General features: G+C 41.5%; 1 protein-coding gene across 1 annotated transcript in view; it reads left to right on the top strand.

The window, feature by feature from the left end:
* Wdr72 (WD repeat domain 72) overlaps positions 1–22,574 on the top strand; it is a 172,333-nt gene that overhangs the window by 17,276 nt on the left and 132,483 nt on the right. Inside the window, exons 2-11 of the mRNA XM_041679848.1 lie at positions 2,500–2,678; positions 7,305–7,411; positions 11,328–11,406; positions 13,207–13,381; positions 14,220–14,296; positions 15,623–15,742; positions 16,905–17,086; positions 17,422–17,518; positions 19,392–19,533; positions 20,667–20,915. Of these exons, the coding sequence (XP_041535782.1) occupies positions 2,526–2,678; positions 7,305–7,411; positions 11,328–11,406; positions 13,207–13,381; positions 14,220–14,296; positions 15,623–15,742; positions 16,905–17,086; positions 17,422–17,518; positions 19,392–19,533; positions 20,667–20,915 (1,381 nt within the window). The 5' untranslated portion in view covers positions 2,500–2,525. The remainder of the gene's footprint in view (positions 1–2,499; positions 2,679–7,304; positions 7,412–11,327; positions 11,407–13,206; positions 13,382–14,219; positions 14,297–15,622; positions 15,743–16,904; positions 17,087–17,421; positions 17,519–19,391; positions 19,534–20,666; positions 20,916–22,574) is intronic.

The raw sequence follows: 22,574 nt of genomic DNA, 5'->3' as shown, positions 1-22,574 counted from the left end.
GAGACATGGTAGGCAAGGAAAGAGAAAACACACTCCCAGAACTGGTTTCTCATTCCCAGAAGATGACAGGAGAAAATGCAAGAAGCTCTGGGGCAGATTACTAAACAGAACCAGTAGGGATGAGGAGGTAAGGGGAGGACCCAGGCACTCTCAGCTTTATGCCCCTTTCAACTTGAAGGGATGGAGCCTTTTTATTTTATTTATTTTCTTTTTTCCTCCTTTCTTGGTGGCTTGGTCTTCTGTCTTTTCCTGAGGTTCAGTTATTTGTTGGTTACAGGGAATGAGCTTCAGTCTCCTGCGTGATTATCAGTACCCCCATTTAAGGACTTTTTATAGAATGTAAAAATAGTCTCAATTCATGATTTGAATGGTTCAAAATCATTTGCAAGTAACAATTCCCAAATCTTCTCTTATTCAAGAGCTAAATTCTGAAAATTTAAAGGTGAGTTTGGCTTTATTTTATGCACAGAAAGTGGAACATCTAAACATTGTATCAAAAGTGACATTTTGCTCTTGGTTGGGATGTTCCTGACATATAATGTATGTTTAAATATGTAATTTTAGAGATAAAATTTAATGCTGTTTTTACTTCATATCTATTATATTTGTCTTTAGACCTAATTAAATTGCATCAAATCCAGCATTATAATAGGCCCTTTAGCTATTAAACCTAAGATATTTTTAGGTCTATTCATTTTATGTTATGTGTATGAGTGTTTGGCCTACATGTATGTATGCGTACTGTGTGCATGCCTGGTACCTGCTGAGGTCAGAATGGAAGTGGGTTAAGAATGGCTGTAAGCCATAGAACCAGCTGGGAACATTCTGGAAACTTTCATGAGAAAGATAAGCCATGGTATCTGGGTAAGTTACAGTGCTTGAGAGGACGCGCAGGTCAGAGTTCATCACTGAGGGAAGCCAGGGCAAGAATTCTAGCAGGAGCATAGGCAGGAACTGTGGAAAACAAGATTTGCTATCTTGCTCTTAAAGGCTTGCTCAGGCTGATTTCTTGTACAAGTCAGAACTACCTGTCCTGGGGTGGAACTGCCCATAGTGGACTCGGCCCTCCCATGTCAATCAACAATAAGGACAATCCCCACACTGCCCTTAGACCAAGTTGATCTGGCCAGTCCTTCAGTTGTTAACTGATTACACCCAAGGTGCCATGAATGCAATGTAAGCTGTCTACTAGAGAGCTATAACATCAAACCTTAGATTCTAAAAGAAGAAAAAATGAGATTTTATTAAGTCCAGCCTGTGCTTTAACAAGTGTCCTCCTGCCTCAGGTTCTCAGGTCTTATTTTTTTTTTAAGGTTTTAATGTCCTTGCCATTCTAATAATTTCTAACTGTTTGTTTGTTCATTTTATGGTGAATTTTAGATTAGTCCTTTATTATTAGTCCCCAGGGTAGTCAAGCCCTCTGATTGGTCATGGTTTATGATCTTCATGGCTATAAGTCTTTATTGTGAATTTATGTACAATTGTGGTTATGTTTCCATAAGAATTTTGTTTAGACTTTGTTGTGACAGTATCTTCCAGAATGCCTCCCAAAGCAAAAAACAACTTTAATGAAGCATAATTGGCATGCAAAATATAATAAATATGTAGTAAATATATACATTTAAAGCATAAGCTTTGCTATATGTACGTACATACTCTTAAACCCACCACCAGAGATGGGATGATGAACATGTTCACCACCCTTGAAGCTGCAGAGATTATTCAGCAGTTCAGAGACCACGGTGCTCTCACAAAGGATCAGCGCTCAGTGCCCTGCACCCTCAGCAGGCAGTTCACAACCCCCTGTTCCTCTAGTTCCAAGGGATCCAAAGCCTTCCTCTGGCCTCAGAGAGACTGTACTCGTGTGCACAGACACACATGCATACGCATAACTGCAAATAAAATAAATGTTAATTTTTTTTAAAAGCTGCATGTCCCTGTCCATGGGGCTTCCCTGCTCTGCTCTCTGCTTCCAATGACCATGTGCTAATATGGACATTCCAGTATTTTACCCAGAGAATCATAAAACACTGTTCTTTTCAGGTACTTGTTATTTTCAAGTAATTGTTCTGGGATTCACGTGGGTCAATTAGACCATTTATTTTGTTGAGGAATTGTATCCCATTGTGTAGCTATGCCTCTGTTTATTTATCTGGTTACCTATTAATTGACATTTGGCTTGCAGTTTTTAGGTATTATGAGGAAGGTTGCACATGTAGTTAGCAATCATCCTATAGGTACACCCTGTTTTCTCTGGTTGACTAAGAAGTAAAGAAGATTGGCTGGGTCATGGAGTATATATGTATCTGGCTTTGCAGGAAATGGCCACAAAGACTTCCATCCCAGATTCTCAGATACAGTTGATCTAGAACTCACTGTGTAATCCAAGTCAGCCTTGAACTTGTGCCAGTAATCTTCCCTCGGGCCTCCCTTGCTAGAATTACAGATGTGAGCTCCCCTAAATTTAAGAACAATAATGATATACATTGTTTTCCTCAGGGTCTCTGTATCTGGAATTCGTCCACATGAGGAGTGCTCTGCAGGCTGTGGCCCTCTGGGGAAGAAAAGCTCCTCCTCACAGCATCACAGCCATCATGATCACAGACGACCAGCAAACCATAGTGACCGGCAGTCAGGAGGGTCAGCTCTGTCTCTGGAGTCTCTCACCTGACCTGAAGGTGCGTCAAGGCCACAGGTATTAAACCTGTGGTGGTCATTCTGCTTCTCAGCCCTACAGTAATGGTAAATGGCTTGCATGATGGTGGAAAAGGTGTTCACAGGACAAATCAAGATGCTGTGTGGAAAGTATGAAGAGGGTTAGTCTTCACTACTAGCTAAGTATTGCCACCCTTTAAGACGCACCGAGTTTTACTCTTCTCTAGCCTGAATTATATGGGTGAGTAAGTGAGTAGACATTTAAGTAGAGTTCTAAAGAAATATGGTCCATTAATATAAACAAAAGGCACTCCTGAAAGCCACTATTAACTAAATGAGTAATATCTTAATTATCTGGACATATCTGACGGGCTAGCCTTCTTGCTATTCTTTGAGTCCCTGCTCTGCTGTGATGTTTTTACAGACCACATCAAAACCTCTACATCCAATTTACTGTTGTCGCCCTCTGATTTCAGAACCTGACCTCACCTAGTATTGGACCCATCGATTAGCAATTAATTGTTTCTGTCCCGAGTCATAAACATTTAACATATCGGAATAGATATTTGCTTAACTCCAGCAGCCTCCGGACCCAATTTGAACAATTAAACTAATGATGTACTTAAAGTGTACTGCCCTCATTAAGAAGCCTTTTAAAGATCAAAACTATTTTTAGCCTTTAAAGTCTGTCACTTTTAAACTTAAATTAACAATTAATTGTAATTCTATTTTATAGTGTAATTAATTAACACCTCCTATCCCCGAACCCTTCTGCTATAGGACGGCCAAGAGCTGCACAGCAGACCAGCTCAGCTCAATGTTTATGAACGTTTTTCAAAGGACTGGGTAGTGGCGTAGTGAATGTGTTTCAAAATGGTGCTCATATATATCCGAAATGTATGTTTTCTATTATCGTTTAAACTCAGACTCCTAAGTGGCCTAAAATCTCTTGCTAATCTTTTTCAATCTTTTTATTTTATATTACTTTCCGGCTGAAGAGGTGCTTGGCAATGCGCAGCTCATTACAAGCTTAAGAAGTTTGAATTCCTAGCTTCTCATTTCTTCAGTGTGTTTCTAATACTCGTGCAGTATTTGGTCACTGAGCATTCTGGATACACACTAATGGTAGCTTGGGTGAGTTCATACCTGAAGGAGAATGCTTGTGCTGGTGTCCCTTGAGGTTGCAGTATAGGAGAAGCCAGACTTGGCTACTTAGGCCACCCTGTGAGAGTCCTAAGTAGGTGGTAGTCATCAATGTGGTGTTCCCTTGGAAAGTTCTGTCATATTCCTTTTAGGAGCATGTTGTCTTCTTAGGGTTAGAGCAGAGGTTCTTCGCAGGAGGCTAGTTTACCACCAAAGGGACATTTAGTGGTATTTTCAGACATTTTTGGTTGTCAAAACTGGAACCAGGGAGATGCTGCTGGCATTTAGTGGTTCCTGTTACTGTCTTAAACTGCATTTTGTCTAGAACAAAAGACTTTGCAACCAAAAGCCTATTGTGCCAATATGGAAGAACTCAGCATTACAGATGTGGAGTGGAATGAGACTCACACTGGCAAGGTGGGAGAAGCAGGTCATTTTGTTTAAGGAAACAACCTGATCTGCAGCAAGGTGGGAAACGTCCTGCTGCTGGATCCCGGTGTGAACTAGGGTCAAAGAGAGATGAGCTAGGAGAGGAGATGAGGTTTGGCCATGGAGATGTTTCATTGCCCAGGAAAGGGATTTTCAAATCTTCTGGGCAAGGGGAGTTTCTGGGAAGATCTGAGCTGGGGGCATGGGGTGGGTCTTATGTTCTGGATGTTGACCATTAGGACACTATGAAAATTTAGTCATGAAAATAAAACAGTGTGTAGAGCAAATATAAGACGTTATCTCTTTCTGGCTTTGACTTCTGTGTACATTATATGAGTGGCATTACTAGAGTTTGTCTTTTGCTACTGACCAGAGTCATCACATGTAAGCTCTTAGCTGCTACCCCAGTGGCATGTCTGCTTGCCACTGGAGCAATAGAGCAAGAGCTTATATCTAATCCACAGGCAGAAAGTAAGTAGAAAGAAAGGGGCTAGCATGGACTCTTGAAACCTCAAAGCCTACTACCTCTCATACATACCTCCTCCAACAAGGCCACACCTCCTAATCCTTCCCAAACAGTTCCCTTCCCTGGGGAATCAAGCATTCAAACGTGAGCTTACGAGGACCGTTTCACTCAGACCATCTCAGCAAGGCAATGGTGTTCACTTCAGATATTTGCTCTGTTGTGGACTTTCTCTGGGTGGATAGCATGTCTGTGATGTACCTAGAGTTGCTGTGGCTTTTCATCCATTGAAAAGGGACGGCACTCAAGTGGCTGTGCACCCAAATGTAGTGCCTGGGTACAAGGATGTAGTGTTTTCTGAATTGGAACCTCAGGAATTTTCCAGGAAAAACATAAAGCTAGTACGTGATCTTGATAAACTGTATGATTTTTTTTAACACAACCATTTTAGTATGACAAGAGATCTTTTAAAATAATTCTGATTATGGCAGAAATAAAGGAAGCCATTATCTTGGAGAGAAATATTTAGTTATTGGCTCCTGCATATGTTTACATAGTTTAGAGAAAAAGTGGGTATTGAGCCATGTGAAATATAGATATTTTACTATCCACAAGACTTTTTTTCAAATTAATTTTGTTCCATTATGTTATTCTTTATTATTTGTGTGTGTGTATGTGTGTACGTGTGTGTGTACGTGTGTGTGTGAGAGAGAGTGTGTGTGTTTCTGTGATTGTGCACACATGAGTGCAGGTGCCCACAGAGGTCACTAGAGAATTTTGGAGCCCCTAAAGCTTGAGTTGCAAGTAGGTCTTAGCCCATGTGGGTGCTGAGAGCCAAATTCAGGCCCTTTTCAAGGACAATTAATTGCTGAACCCTCTCTCAGCCCTGTGTTTTTCTGCTCTATAGCTTTAATTTTCAGAGTCTTTTCTTTACAAAATAGAAATATACTTTTCATTTCAGATGTGAGATGATAAAAGAATAAGTACTTAGGGCTATACTTTCAAGTCACTAGTAGGAAAGCAACACATTGACATTGTAAATGAGTTTTTTGTGTGTAGAAAAGTTCATTTTATTTTTTTTTGATGAAGGGAGTCAAATTAGGTATTTAAAAACATTCAGTGCTTTATTTTTAAAGGTATTTTAAAATTGGCACCTAAAGTATTATTTGATATCAAGCAAGGTCACATGTACTGAAAGTACTTGAGTAGAAGACACAGGGTTCTTCATCCCTCACCCAATGTCTCCTGCCATTACTGTGTGTTCTAGTGTGACTTTTGTTGCTGTGATAAACAACAGAACCAGAAAAACATGGGGTGGGGGGAGGTGATTATTTAGTTTATACTTCCAGGTAACAGTTCATTGCTGAAGAAGTCAGAAGGCAGGACCTCAGTCAGAGGCCACAGAGGAACACTACTCACTGGCTTATTTCCCATGGCTTGCTACTTACTTTCTTATATAGCCCAGGCTTAGGGATGTACCTAAGGACAGTACTACCCACAATGGTCTGGGCCCAATTACCTCAATCACCAATCAGAAAATGCCCTTCCGACTTGCCTACAGGTCAGTCTGATCTATACAAATCTTCAGTAGTAGGTGACTATAGGCTTGTGTCAAGTTAACAACTGACGCTAACTCTGACATCCTATCACCCTGGAGTGGTATATCGTGCACATCATTGGATTTAGAACTCATGATTTTACATTATAGCTGATTCCTTCTTAGTGCCCCTGGATGTGTCACTAAGATGTGGCATTGTATGGGCTTTGACAGACGTATGCTGACATATGTTTACAATTTGTCATGTGATGCAGAAACATTTTATTGTTCTAGAAATCCTTTGGATCCAAGAGTCTCCTGCTTTCCCAAACCCTTGATGAGCACCAATGTTTTGACATCCCTAGTTCTGTCTTGTCTTGAGCATCCCAGAGTTGGAGTTATACGAGAGTGGGCTGTCCAGGGTTCTTTCTTTCACCCAAACCAAGCACATGCTTTCAACCTGTCTATGCAGCTCACCTGCTGAGTCAGCTGACACCCGCTGTTGGCCTATGGGCCTGTGGCTTGTGTCTGACTGAAGGGCAGCTTGGTTGTGTTCCCATTTTTAATAATTCTGAGTCAAACTGTTGTGAATGTGTATAGGTTTTTGTGTGGACATGACTTTTCAGTTTGTTTGAAAGGATACTAATGGGTGCCATTCCTGGATTGAGGATGATCTTCAATGTGTGCTTCTCCTGCCTTTGCCTATTAAGTGCTGGAGTACCAGGGGTTCAATACCACACCCAGCATGAAATCCTGGCCTCCACAGGCTGGGTTCATCAGGGAAATTTCTGGGCATGAGAAGAAGCAGCGACACTGACTTAAATGTATTCAAAATGGAAATGTTGAGGAATTGGTCTAGTGCTCATTGAAATTTCATGATGGAGCCCAAACTCAAGCAAATAAAACGTTGAGAACAACACGTCCCTTCATCTCCAGGTTTCCTAGACTGTGGATTCTGTGTTATGGTCAGTTTTCCTGAAACTTGTATATATATAAACTTAGCATATTTAAAAAATGTATTATTATTATTACTAGAAGTTTAGAGTTGTTCAAAAACCTAATTTTCAACATTTTTAGATTTCAGCTAAAGAACTTCTTTTTGGACATTCAGCCTCAGTGACATGCTTGGCAAGAGCGAGAGACTTCTCCAAACAGCCCTATGTTGTGAGTGCTGCAGAGAACGGGTGAGCGGCGTTGCTTAGCTCCATCTCCATTGCCTTCCTTTCCTTAAAAGCCAAGAACGTGTGAGGGGAGTAGAGGAGAAATGAACCCAGGGGTAAAGTGCTTGCTACTCAAATGTGAGTTCCTGTGTATGGACCCCCGGCAGTCGTGAACAAGGCTGTAACCCCACAGAGTGTGACAGGAGAGCCTTAGGTGTGGACCAGTCAGTCTAGTGATGCTGATGAGCTCCAAGTTCTATGTGAGACCATGAGAGAACAATCTAGACAAACACCCAGTGTTGACCTCTGGCCTCCAGAGATTTCATGCCCAGTGTGTTATCAAACACCTGAAACTCCAGCACTTGATAGGTTAAGGTATGAGGACCACACGTTGAAGATATGAGGACCACATGTTGAAGGTCGCCGTCAATCCAGGAATGGCCTTCATTGTTATCCTCCCACGCAGACAGAGAAGTAACATCCACACAAAAACCTGCACACAGTTGTACACCCACTCTCCATGCATACCCACACACGTGTGTACACACAAACACAAAGACATTCACAAGAAAGTGGAGAGGGAGTGAGGAAAATAACAGTGTGGACCTCTGTCCTCCACACATTAAAAAAGCATAAAATAAGGCAGTTGAACTAATCTTAATCTCAATTAAATAACAGGACCAAGTTTTAAAACTAAATTATAATGGTTGTCAGACAATTGGAAAAACAATAAGACCAAATAAAACATAAAAGAAAATAAAGTTGGGAAATACATTTGTAAAAAATTAAGTAATGTAAGGACTTCTTTTATGCCGTGATATTTTGTTTGTGATCTAACACATAAAGCTTGCCTGGCGATCAGAGTGCAGAGTTAAGTCACTAGTAAGCCATAGAGGCCAGGCAGTGGTGACACACACCTTTAATCCCAGCACTCAGGAGACAGAAGCAGATGGATCTCTGTGAATTTAAGGCCACCCGGTGTTACATATTAAATCTGTCTAAAAAAGAAACAGAGCTCACACAAAGGTGATGCCAGCACTTAGGATCCCATGCCTTTAATCTCATCACTAGGGAGGTGGAGACAGGAGTGATGTGGCTGGGCAGAGAGGAATATAAGGCAGGAGGAGACAGGAACTCAGTGCAGTCTGAGGATTCAGTCTGAGTGTGCAGTCTGATGGGATCTCCCCTTCAGTCTGAGGCTTCGGTAGAGGTAAAAGGTCTTTCTAGTGGCCAACTGTACTGCTTCTCTGATCTCTCAGATTTCACCTCCTAATATCTGACTCTGGGTTTTTATTATTTAGACCAATTAGAACTCATGCAAAACTTTTAGAAAAGGAAATGCATGGGAAATATATACTAACAAAATGATGTTGATATTGTAGTATTAATATTTTATATAGATAAGCATACAGAGTTAATGCAACATGGTTAATTAAACTTAAAGGCAAAATGTTTTGGTATTGATAGAGAGGATTCCACTTGTTAAGAGAAATTATGGTTACTAGTGGATGCAGAGTAGGCAAGTGTCAGAACTTAGAACAGAGACTTTGCAAGGACCCAGGTCCCAAAGACTGAGTGCATCTCAGAGACGTGTGCTGAGGCTCAGGGCAGATTTCTGCGCCCTAGTCCTACAATGAGAGTTCAGTGGGGGTGGCCTAGAGCCCTGTAACTTACATTTCTAGACAATCTTTGACTATCCTTCCATCCTTATGTCCCAGCAACCATATTTGGAGTCTCCCGTGCCCACTTGGGGACAGCTGGAGGAGTGTGAGACTCAGATAAACTTGGGAATCTTACATATGGATAAACCATTCACTGACAGAGAACAAAAGAGGGAAGAGGTTTGTGAATTCCCATGTGCCACACAGATGGGAACATCTGTAGGCAGGTGGGCATGGGGATCTCGAGCTCTGATGGAGAAAGCTTAGCATAGGGACAGCTATCTAATCAATTTATCTATCTATACATGTATGTGTGTATATATACACACATTTATATGTACACACACACACACACACACACACACACGCTCGCACGTGTGCACATGAAGACCTGGGAACAGAAAACTCTTAGAGACAATAGGAAACAGAAGGCAAGAGAGTCCAGATCTGGGATTGAAACGATCACTCAGCAGTGAAGAATGTGTCTGCTCTCCCAGAGGACTCAAATTCAGATCCCAGAACTCACATGGCTGCTCACAAATGCCTGGAACTCCAACTCCAGAGGACCTGACCCCCTCCTCCGGCCTCTATGGGCATTGCACTCCTGTGTGCATACACATTAAAGCACTCCCCACATATGCATAAATAAAAATAAGATACATCTTTAAAAACTGATTATTAGAGATACCAGCTTAAAAATAAACTTCAAAGCATATCAGTTTACCGTGAGCTTCTAAAAAATCACCTATACCAGTATTCCATAACAGCCATGGAGTGAGGCTCGCTGGGGTCGCTTTGTAAATACTTTCAGAGGCTTGTGGATGTGGGGAAGAGTGAGAGACTACAGCGCTAAACTACGTGACTGTGTTACTTTATGCTGTGAGCTACTTAGAATTCAGTTTCTTTACCTTTAGTTTCTATATACTTCATTTTACCTTGGGTGTATTATTAGTTGTTTTATTTCTGGGATATATTCTCTTAATTTCTGTCTTTCTTTCCATCATTGTTTTCAGCATGCACACGAATGCACATACATGTTTGTGGACACACAGATTTTTCCCTCCCGCTTTGCAGAATGACATGATTTTTCAGGTTATCTTAAAACCTGTTTTGGGTGTACTAGTTAAAAGCAGAAGGAAGGTCTATGAGTCGGATTCTAGGGCACGCCCTCTCTACCGCATTTTGGAAAGAACATCCTTTGTTGTGGAAACCTTGACACTGCAAGGCGACTGAGGCACCTCTGTTCTCTGTCCACTAGATGGCAGCAGTGTGTTCCTAGTGGCAACAAGATTGTCTTCAAGAAGTGGCTGATGGTGGGGAACAGAAATCACCCCAGTTTCAGAATCACTGGTTTAGAATATTGGTTCCTAGTGCTTGATTAGAAAAATGAATCCCTGAAAAATTATCAGATACATGCAAAATTTAACATCATTAGTGTATATATATAAATATATTACATATTACATATATTTATATACATATATATAAATAATTTTTACCTCAACTACAGCCTTTCCCCATATTACCCATAAAGCTTGTTTTTTTACCCATCTAATTGGTTTTGCTTCTGTATTGAAATTTCCAAAGTCAAAGGGTATTATGCAATTCTGATTCGACTGTCCTTAATCTTCTGAACAGAAATCATCTAGGTTTAACATATCTACCTGGCGTATTTCATAGCTTCATTGTGTATAACATGCATTAAACTAGAGTTTTCAAAAATAATGAAGTTTTTACAAATATTAAGTGTCAAGGTTTGTTTATTTCAGGATTTCAAATCGGAGGGGGGGGGGGGGATCAAAGAAAGAAACTGGATCAATGATAGACCAAGTGTGGCCTCTAGGTGGTGCTGTTTGTTTTCAGGAGAGAGAAGGGGTGGGGGAGCTGCTGTCGGGGAACACAGATTTGATGTGTTATCCTTCCCAGAATATGTAGTTTAAGCTCATTGAAATAAGTTTCCATGGAGAGGCTGTGTTAGTGTCCCTCTCGAAGGCCACACTGGCTGAATCCCCACTGTTTGTTGTTAGCCAGAGTGTCCCTAAAGAAAAGCATTCAGGCTGCAGGCAGGGTGTCTTTATCTAAACAAAACGACAGCGCTCCGGTGTGTCAGCCCTGCTAACGACCACAGCATTTTCTTGTCCAGTAACCTGTAACAAAAGCCACACGAACAATCAGGTGGCGCCTAAGTGCATCACTGAAGAAAAACTTGGTGGCACAAGAAATTACCCCAGCCAACTGTGTGGAAATGGCAGAGGATAACGCAGAGTTCTCTGTTCCAGAGAGATGTACCTGTGGAATGTGAGCAGCGGTCAGTGTGTGGAGAAAACCACCCTTCCTTACAGGCACACTGCAATCTGTGTAAGTGCACGCCCTTCAGAACGTTCGGGATGCCAAAACAGCAATTTGCTCACAGCATTTTTTATCTGGGGACTTAATACTTTTGGAGAATACTCTTCTTGAATTTTATTTTTCTTCCAAAATGAAAAAAAAATATCACCAGTGATCACCTGTTAGTGTGGTCTTCCTCTCAGTCTAAAGATACTGGTCAACAACATTTATTCCTGGTTATTTCATTTCTGTATCTTATCTTTAAAAATGGGTTTCATAGCTGGGCGATGGTGGCGCACGCCTTTAATCCCAGCACTCGGGAGGCAGAGGCAGGTGGATCTCTGTGAGTTCGAGACCAGCCTGGTCTACAGAGCTAGTTCCAGGACACAGAGAAACCCTGTCTCGAAAAAAAAAGCCAAAAAAAAAAAATAAATGGGTTTGATGTTGTTTCACATTTCCTAAGGAACACAAAGCATCCATGTATAATTGGGAAGATTCAGCTTAACAATATACTATTTTATACAATGTGAAACCTTGTCTGGGTCTGGAGAGATGGCTCGGGGATTAAGAGCATTTACTACTCTTCCAGAGGATCTGAATTTGATTCCCAGCATACAAATCCTGCCTCTAATCCAAGTCCAGGGGGTGCTAGTGACCTCTACTGGCCTCTGCAGGCAGTGCACTCAGGTGCACATACCCCACTCCCTACTGATACACAGGTACAATTTAAAACTGTAAAAATAAAATCTCAGAAGAAAGCAAAGCTCGTGGTATACTTTTCAGTCTTAACCAGTTCTTTTGGTGGATTTGTTGATTTCTATTTTTTTTTTAATTTGTTAAAGCAAAAAACCTAGTTACAGTTTCTGTTATCACTTTCCAGTCCAGGGGCTTTCTGTTTTCTCCAGTGTTGGAGGTTGAGCCCGGGGCTTCAAACATACCAGACAACTGATTTCTGCTGAGCCCTTTCTTCAGTCATACTTTCTGTTTTTCAAAGTAGTTTCTGAATTTTGATGGACAGATTACTAATAAAGGAGTAATTTCAGCACCCCTTTGCTATTGAGAGTTTGCTTTTATACTTTTTCATTGTTTGTGCTACTGGTATCATAACATGCTCACACTCTCCCCTCTTCTCCTAGACCAGAACCCAGTCACAGAGTGTAGGGACCGTAGGATGTATAATCTATTCTTTAACAGAAATTACTTCCAAAATTTATTTGGTACAAGAATATCTTCTTAAAATGCTTTCACTTCATACTAGTTTTTAGTAGTATCACTGGGGTAGAGAGCCCAGATTGTCTAGCTCTAAATAACACTACAGAAATAATATACCAGCCATGTGTTGGTGGTACATGCCTTTAATCCCAGCACTGGGGAGGCAGAGGCAGGTGGATCTCTGTGAGTTCAAGGCCAGCCTGGTCTACAAGAGCTAGTTTCAGGACAGGCTCCAAAGCTACAGAGAAACCCTGTCTCGAAAAACCTAAAAACAAACAAAAAAAGAGAAAGAATGAAAGAAAGGAAAAAAGGAATAATATACCTATCACTGCTCCATGATTTGTAGTATTTCTTTTAAAAGGTCTCCACTTTACCCTGGAGGATGAGATGAGGATGAGAGGTGGGAGTGGGGTGAGGGAGGTGGAGGGGGTGGGGGGGGTGAAGCTAAGCTGAAAAGTCAACATGGCAGGAGTGTGGGGCTAACGGAGGGAATTGGAGGTGTCACCTAGTTCAAAGGTAGAGGGTGCCTGTGATTCAGAGAGGCCTTTACACAGCTAGAAGGACATCAAGACTAGCTAGCCATCTTTGAGGTGCTCTTCTTGAAATTCTATTCCACAGTACTACTACTGCTCCTTCCGGATGACCGGCGAAGGCTGGCTGCTGTGCTGTGGGGAATACCAAGATGTCCTCATCCTCGACGCTGGGACGCTGGCTTTCCTGCACACCTTTTCCTCCTCACAGTCCCCCGACTGGATGAAATGCATGTGCATTGTTCACTCTGTGAGAATTCAAGGTAACCGTGGGCATCTCGGGACTCTAAGACTGCACAGCAGCTGCTTGAGACGCTCCTGAAATTGTCAACCCAGAGCGGAGAACTCCGCTGGTGTTCACCTTGTCATGGCGATGTCTCGAAGCCATGTCAGGGGAAACCCAGATTCCCTCCACCAGTGGGTCAAGTTATTAAGAAGCCAGCAGGAGGTGAAGACGAATGAAAGAGAAGCTGTTTCTATGACTAAGTCCTCAGTTCTGCTTGCTGAGAGGGACAGGCTGTTGAGCTGTTTGTACTTTCTTCTCCTTGCCTTGCCTTCTCCCCCTCCCCCATTCCTTTCCCTTTCCATTCCTGTCCCTTCAACTTTCTCTTTCTCTTTCTTTTATTGTCTTTCCTTTTCCTTTCTTCCTTCCCTTTCCCTTCCTTCCTTCCTTCCTTCCCTCCTTCCTTCCTTTATTTCCACCTTTCTTACTTTTCCTTCCTCCCTCCCCTTTCTTTCTTTCTTTCTTTCTTTCTTTCTTTCTCTCTTTTCTTTTGTTGTGGAGCAGCAGAATGCTTTTTCTGGATATATTACTGAGATTCAGACTCTATAGTCAGTAATGCTTGAGTGATGTGCTAGTTGGCTCTACACCCATCTTAAGTGGGCTCAACATCACCAGCATCTGCCAGGTGCTATGGCTCTCTATTCTGCACATACACAGGGAGTTGGAACATGGGATGAAATCATTCTCCTCTAAATTCAACAAAAATCAAAGCTAAATATATCCTGCTGACCCAGCCCTGTGAAATCCTTAAGTGGCTGTGAGGGTATAGTGACAGCATCCGGGTCCACTGACTGACAGCTCATACCTTCCTTTCACAGAGGATTCGCTCTTGGTCGTATCTGTAACTGGCGAGCTCAAAGTCTGGGACCTCTCCTCGTCCATCAACAGCATCCAGGTTGGCTTGGAAACCACTCGTTTTTTCCATTATTTCAATCACTATTCATTGAAAATTTCAAACTATGAGGGTGATGCATGTTCACAGTTGAAGGTCTAAATGATATCTTTCCAAGGGTGGGCACTGAAGCAATTGAATTGCATCCTTCCAACCACGACTCCATACATAATGTAAATAGATTTATTTACACACACACAGGGGAGGGGTAGAGAGAGGGAAAGATTATATTTTTAATTTAAAAATTGATAGCAGACATTGTTCTGTCCCCTCCATTAAGACTGTTCTAGGGTATGAGATCTGTGAACAGACAGATGTGTATAAGGGTCACTTTTTTGGGAATGCCCGCATGCCCACCTGCTGCGTCAGACTAGAGTTATAGTAACAGACAAAAGCAGAAACACAGTATGTGTGCCAGACAGCACCACACAGTTGGTGGCAATTTCTTCATTGAGAAGCCTAGATACTGTGCTGCCTATTGCTCTTTAGAACCCCACCCCCAGCACTATCAGAAGCTTACTGCAGGTTTGGTGCCCTGCATTGGTTATAATTGTGTTTCTTCAAAGCATCTCTTGTATTGCTTACTGTTGACAGAGGTTTCTGTCCCGCCCGGTCCCACAGCAGTTCATCCCAAAGAAATACCCAGAGGTCTACTACATTAATTATAAATGGGTTGGCCTATTAGCTCAGGCTTCTTATTAATTAATTCTTACATCTTAAATTGGCCCATTATTCGTGTCTGTGTTAGCCACATGGCTTGGTACCTTTATCAGTGAGGTGTTCTCATCTTGCTTTCCTCTGCATCTGGATGCCGACTGCAGACTGAGCTTTCCTCTTCTCAGAATTCTTGTTGCCCTGCTTCTACTTCCTGCCTGGTCCTCCCCGCCTATACTTCCTGACTGGCTACTGGCCAATCAGCATTCTATTAAAATACAAGTGACAAATCTTTACAAAGTACAAGACCATTATCCCATAGCAGCTTACTTCTGGTTTTAGCAATCAAGACCCTTCACGGTTGGTTTGTTGCTGTTCTGATTTTTGAAATTTTACACCCCTCCTTTCTGCTCTGTCTGGTAGCTGGTAACTTTATGTTCTCAATGCTTATCATGGTTTCTTGTAGAATGGTATTTGGCTGACTATCAGTAATAAGTCCTTGAATCTTGCAAAGTAATATTTAGATCAAAACACTGGAAAGGAACCTTGGATACTTTCCCCTGTCTAATGCTAGGAAGGGCCAGTGTCAAGCATATGAGAAAAACTATGTCTTCTGTTTATGTGTACATTTCCTGGAATTTGTATTCAAATGTTTCTTTTTTTTTCCTTTTAAAGGAAAAGCAAGATGTCTATGAAAAAGAATCGAAGTTTCTTGATTCCTTGAACTGCCAAACGATACGATTTTGTACATACACAGAGAGACTCCTGTTGGTGGTATTTTCTAAATGTTGGAAGGTATTAAAAATACTGGTGATGGACAAATGAAATGGTTTTCTTGTTGAGTCCAACAATGATAATATAATTTAAATATTGAAAAAAAAACTCCTTAAAGTAATAATGTTAAGACATGGAATGATTAGTCTTTTCTTCCTGTCCTATTGTTCTGTGTTCCATTACTTAGCTCCCAAAGATATTGTATATGGACCAATAAATTCTAGTTTTATCAACAACAAATCATAGTAATGTTGAAAATAATTTCTGGGGGTCAGAGAGATGGCTCAGGGGTTAAGAGCATCGGCTGCTCTTCCAGAGGACGGGTTCTGTTCCTGAAACCCACACGGTGTCTCACAAATGCCTGTGACTCCCTCTCTAAGGGATGTGATGTTTGCTTTTGGCCTCTTCAGGCACTCATGCATGTGTGCAGATAAACACACATAAAACAAAGGCAAATTATTTAAAAAAATGAATTGCCAAATTATTTTCTATTTTTGTTTTTTTCGAGACAGGGTTTCTAAATTATTTTCAAGACCAATGTTTGCATTTTGCTTTTAGAAAGCTAATACTTGTCACTTATAGAGATAGATCATATTTCTGAATTTTTTCCTGTTTATAGCTACCATGTTTTTAGGGAGTATTCTTTCTTTCCTTGTGAATATAGTCAGTGATGTCTCCAAGGGTAGAGAAAAACTACAACATCATCTTTATTTACTCTAATGTTTCACACAGCTGCTAACAGAAGTCTGTCTGACTTGTGCCATAATGATGTATTATTGCTGAAGATTTTAAGTATGCCAGCTAACTAAGGATTTCTACTATGCAAACATTTTATATATAAGGAATTTTCAAGCGCTGTACTAGCACTACTCATATGGAGAGAATAAAACTATTTAAAAATGTAGGATTTGGGCTTCTATGCTTACAAGGTATAGGACAAGCCAGTCAGACAGCTCTATCCACTGCAACTTACCTTAGGATAAATGGGAGAGAGTAAGTCTGAGTGAAATATTAGTAAATCACAAAACAATACCTTTGTCCATGAATACAGAATGCTTGCTATTAATATTTATTAGGTTGTAGCATTAACTTCATCATAGTCTCCATGAGCATGAGTATTGCTAATCCTCCGGGCAGAGTCTGTTCCCGGGCTTTGTTCATGTGTATCCGCAATGTCCTACAGGTTTATGACTATTGTGACTTTTCCCTTCTGTGGACTGAAGTTAGCAGAGACGGACAGTTCTTTGCTGGTGGAGAAGTGCTTGCTGCGCACAGGATCCTTGTTTGGACAGAGGACGGTCACAGTTACATCTATCAGCTGCTGAACAGGTGGGCTCAGATGGGAGCGGCGTTCAGAACATTCAGGTAGAAAATGAACTTGGGGAGGTTTATTATGGAAAAGTCTCTGCGTGCAGCCCCTGATCAAAACCCAGAACAAAACAACTTTGGCACTGGAAGATTTACTCCGGGCTTGCAAGGCCTCTGCCTTTGTACCACACAGCGGGGGATGAAGGCCTGAGATTAGCCATGTAGAACTCGTGCAGCTGGTGCGGGGCTTTCAAAAAGTCATCCGTAATTATTAACCCAACAGTTTCTAACTAGAGTTTAGAAACTCGAATGGTGCCATCCGGCTTTTGAAAGTGGAAGCAAATGAAAGACCCTAAGTTCTAAATTTCGCCTCTTAATTTTCCCCGGCACAGTCGGCTTTCCAAATGCATATGCCCTGCCGATGGCGGAGTCCTCAAGGAGAACATCTACCCTCACTTACTGTGCTCCACGACTGTGGAGGAAAACAAGGTAAGAGAAGAAAAGCGGCCCCACGCCTGCTTCTTGCTTTGTAATAGACTCAGGCTTGCAAAACTGAAACCAAAGCATCAGATCAAGTTTGTTACGGAGAAAATCAACTTGGAGTGTTAATGGCTACGGGAGAGAAAGTGCCACCCTTAAGAACTGTTGATTGATATAAACAAGGCCTATTCATTACAGGGAAATTACAAGTGTGGGAGAAAATAAAGCAGATATTAAAATTCTAATTTTACCACCATAAATATTGACTGTTCGCCTACTGTAGCAGGGAACATTTCAGTTGTTGGGAAGTTGAAAGGACAGTACGATTAACACTTACTTGTCCTTTCCCTAGGTGCACCAGTTACTGAAATTTATTGTATGGATTCTCTCAAACACATGCGCCCACATCCCACGTTTATCTTCAGCTCTGTTTCACACAACATCCCTAACATTTCGATATACCTATTCCAATTCTCAAACTCTGAAAGGGAGTTGATACTTAAAAACATAAATAAAAACTTGATCATTTTCACACGTGCTTAGCTATTCTTGTGAGTAAATTTTCTCTTCAAACGAGAGTAATTAAGGTTGCTGGCAGATGGTAGAGAATATAACTGTGAGCTTCCTCCTTGGCTGAACTATACTTTCGACAGTTGACCACATCTGAAATCTAAGCAGTTTTTTTTTCTTCTGGTGGTGTTATTCAATGTGATTTTTAACCTGTAGAATCAGCCATCGGTTAATTATCCAAAAAGATGCTTTGTGAAGAGAAAGAGTTTTATTTTAGTGGCGTATCAACATGAAAGTACGCGGCTATGTACAAAATAATCATTTGCTTAGCTAGGCAGCGGAGCTCCTGGAAGCCCCACAGCCAGGATGCCCCCTTTAAGGTTTTGTTGCAAAAACATTGTTAAAAAATCTCTCAGCCAAAATGAGAACCCCATTTGCTGCTGGAACAGTTAAACAAAAAAGAACAAAAAATTCAGGATTACAGCCTGCATCAGGGGACATTTCTACACTCCTTCACAGGCAGAAGCAAAACCTTGTCTCAGAGCAGAATTATGGCTCACTTAGAACGGCATTTTCGCTACTCTGTAGGACCTGCTGTTTTCTCCCTTTTGGCTCCAGAATACATTTTTAACAGCGCAGTTTTCCACAGAAACCAAATGTCGCTCATGAATTTCTACCCTAACAAGCAAATATCCAAGCTATAGAATATCATTGTTTTAAAACTGAAAAAGTGGGGATGGAGAAATGTCTCAGCAGTTAAGAGCACAAGCGGCTCTTCTAGAAGATCCGAGGTCGGTTCTCAGCACCCACATGGTGGCTCACAACTGTAACTCCAGTTCTAGGGGAACTGATGCCCTCTTCTGGTCCACAGGTACACACATGTGCACAAATATATATGAAGATGAACATTCATACACATAAAATGAAATCTTTTTTAACTGGGAAGTTGTGCAGCTTTGTTTCTCTGAGTATGAACACATAAACAGGTGAATCTTTTGCCAGTGCCATACCCAAGGTTAGATCCTTGTGTCAACTCTCTGCAGCTTAGCCTGTGATCTCATGTCTAATGTTTAATCAAGGCTCTTTTTTTCTATTACCTAAATCATGGATGATTTTAATTCACTTGCAGATTTTGAAAGAGTGGTGAACAGATGGAAAAGGTTTAGTTTGGCTTCGCAGTCTTGCCTCTCTCTTCCCTGTGGTCAGACATTACCATATCACGTATGCCATTACCATATCATTACCATATCACGTATGCCATTACCATATCACCTATGCCACACCCATGCCATTACCATACCACCCATGCCATTACCATACCACCCATGTCATTACCATATCACGTATGCCACACCCATGCTTGCTTTTGCAGAGCCTGCATTTTGTCATGGGCTACATGAATGAACGGAAGGAGCCTTTTTACAAGGTACTTTTCTCTGGAGAAGTCTCAGGAAGAATTACATTGTGGCATATCCCAGATGTCCCCATATCTAAGTTTGATGGTTCTCCTAGAGGTAAGATAGTTTTGTCCCCCACGCTCCAATGCAGTGTCTCGTTAGACAGACCAGGCTGGCCTTGAACTCAAACTCAAAGAGCTTTTCCTGTTTCCTCCTCTCAAGCAGTGGGATTAAAGCTGTGATCAGCTTGCCAATTTCCATTTCTTTCTTCTTCTTATTTTAAATTTTGTGTATATGTCTGTTGTGAGTCTGTGCATACAAGTGCAGCTTCCCACAGAAGCCAGTGGTGTCTGGTTCCCTCTGGAGCTGGGGTTAGAGGTAGTAGCTGTGAGCTGCCTGATGTGGGTGCTGCGGATTGAACTTGGGTCCTCTAGACAAGCACTATATGTTCTTCACTGCCGACCTATTTCCCTAGCCCCAAAAGTTTCAGTTTCCAGTCTTGTTATCTGAAAACCAATTGTGATAAATTCAGAGACTTTCACACTGAGTCATAGAGGACTTCAGACAAGAGCAGTGAAGAGGCTTCACAGACTCTTGCCATTAGATACTGTGAGAATTAAAGACTGCTAATTTGACAGGGTTGAGAGTCACCTAGGAGACACACCTCTGAGCGCGTCTCTGAAGAGTCTCTAGACCAGGTTAACTAAGGTGGGAGGAAGGGCATCAGATGTGGACAGCCAATTTCATGAGCTGGAGTCGTGGACAAAATTAAAGGAAGAGAACAAGCTGAGTGCCACATTCATCTCTTTCTTTCCTAAGTGCAGATGCAGTATGAGTGCTGCCGGGAGCTCCATAGCCGTGACTTCCCCGCCATGATGGACCATGCTCTTGAACTCTGAGCTAAAACAAACCCTTCCTTCCTTAAGTTTCTTTTGTGAGACATTCTGTCAAACAACTAGGGATGTAATACCAATATAAAAACAGATGTAGTTTGGGCTGGAGAGATGGCTCAGCCGTTAAAGGCTAGGCTCACAACCATAAATATGAAAACAGATGTAGTTTAAATTTGTGGGTCTGGTGCACAAATACAGCTATCATAATTCCAATGACCTTCAGCTGAGCATCCCAGGAGTTACAGATCAGCATTCTGAATGTGGCCGAGCTTTTCTACCAAAAAGATGACACCTTAACTATTCATATCGCTTATGAATAAATAAACCAACCCTCCCCCGTGCATGTGCTCCTTTCAGAAATCCCAATGACCACCACCTGGACTCTCCAGGACAATTTCGATAAGCATCAAACGGTGTCCCAGAGCATCGCAGACCATTTCTCCGGGTCCAGAGATGAGATGGGCACGGCAGCAACCATCACCTCATCAGAGTACATTCCAAATCTCGATAAGCTCGTCTGTGGCTGTGAGGACGGGACCATTTTCATCACGAAGGCTCTGAATGCTGCCAAAGCAGGACTTCTGGAAGGGGACTCTTTATGGAAAGGTGACTGAATTTTTTCCTTCACCTGTTTACTTAATTCATCTAATCTTCTACGAGCTATACAAAAATGATTCAGAGGCCTCAGACCTTTGATAGGTTTGTGAAGACTCAAGCAGAGAGTTGTACTGTCCCACCAGAAGCTTCTCGTACCACTTTAAAGGCCACTGTACATAATAGTTTCACTATACTTCTTGAAAGGGTATGTCTATGTGTGCATACACACATGCACACCAGCATACTGTGTGCAGTGTTTTTATTACCAAAATATTTGCCATGTATTTATTATTGGTTAACTATTAATAAAATATTTCTGGTGCTCATTCTTCATGAGCTCATTATAAATGATGAATAATAATCAAAATTTAGGTTGAAAACCCCTTTGTTAATTGAGCCTAACTTTTCCAGCCTTTAGCTACTATGGAAGGTTTAGAATTGATTATCCTTGAATGGCTACATCAATATTAGTTTGTGATTTTGATTTTGAAAATTAAGCTATCTGAATGGTTCCATAAAGAACTTATATCAGTATATACATGAATACCCAATAATAACCTGTGAAATTGCAAGTGTTCCCCCAAAAGTGACCACCTTTTACATTTTGAAAACATTTAAATCTTTACCAATAAGGAATAAAATGGCATCTTCCGGTATTTATTTGTAGTTCCTTGTCATGAAGTCTGTGCTCTTATTCAGCTCTGTGCGTTATGACAATTCATACCTGCTAAATAAATGTCATTATACAATGAGTTGTCATATAAGGAGAGGGAAGACTAGAGAGGATGGGAGCTTTAGGATATATAGTAAAATTGTATGCTCTTGGCTTTTTCCTTTTCCTTTTTCTTTTTGAGAGGTTTAACCTAAGGCATCGTGCATGCTTCATAAGCATTCTACAGTGGGTTCCCCCAAATGGACTTCCTTTCTTCTTTCCCTGCAGTGCTAGGGCCCAAACCTAGGCCCTGACCCATCCTCAGTGTTTTTGTTGTTTGTTTTTGTACAGTTCTCAATTAGAACCTCATGTAGTCTCTGTTCTTTTCTCACACATGAACCACTCAGGGAGTGTGAGTCACTTGTGGTTGACAGCAGCGGAGTCAATGGCAACGATGCCAGGAGAGATAAATAAAGAGATAATAAGTAGGTAAACAGCTGCCATTAAAAGTCAGAGAAAGCGGTCACTGTAGACATTTTAATCTAGGCCGATTTATCCTAATATCGAGAAAACAAACAGGAACCTGCCCTTGACTGACAGCTTCTTAACTAACATTCATCGCAGCTTGCTAAGGCCAGAATATGAAACAGAACAAAATAACGATCTTTGAGGAGATTCTGTTTCGGTTCAAATAATGCACACGCCAAAGGGTCACCTCTAGTTTGGAAAATGTGGGCTGCAATGAAAAAAGCAGCCGGGGCCAGTGGCAAGGGAAGCGGCTCATCAGGAGACCTGAGTTCCAGTGTAGATCTGGCTTGGAAGGTCACTCGCCCGCATGCCACAGGCTTCCCATGCTTCCCAGGTGCCAGGCATTGTGTGAGAATGTATTCATTTCACCCTCCAGCCTGTCTGATGTAAGGCTGGTTTTTGCTCATATGTTAAAGAGGTGGGTAGAATCTGTGAGTCAGAAGGAAGGAGCAGATGTCCGCACCTGCAGCAGCACATGTAGGAAGTGA

This window comes from Microtus oregoni, unplaced genomic scaffold (genome assembly GCF_018167655.1).
Source record: "Microtus oregoni isolate MIOR12 unplaced genomic scaffold, Mior012 000032F_ref0000030, whole genome shotgun sequence".
Taxonomy (NCBI): Eukaryota; Metazoa; Chordata; class Mammalia; order Rodentia; family Cricetidae; genus Microtus; species Microtus oregoni.
Note: the sequence above shows the minus strand (reverse complement) of the source record. Positions and strands in the feature narration are given on the sequence as shown.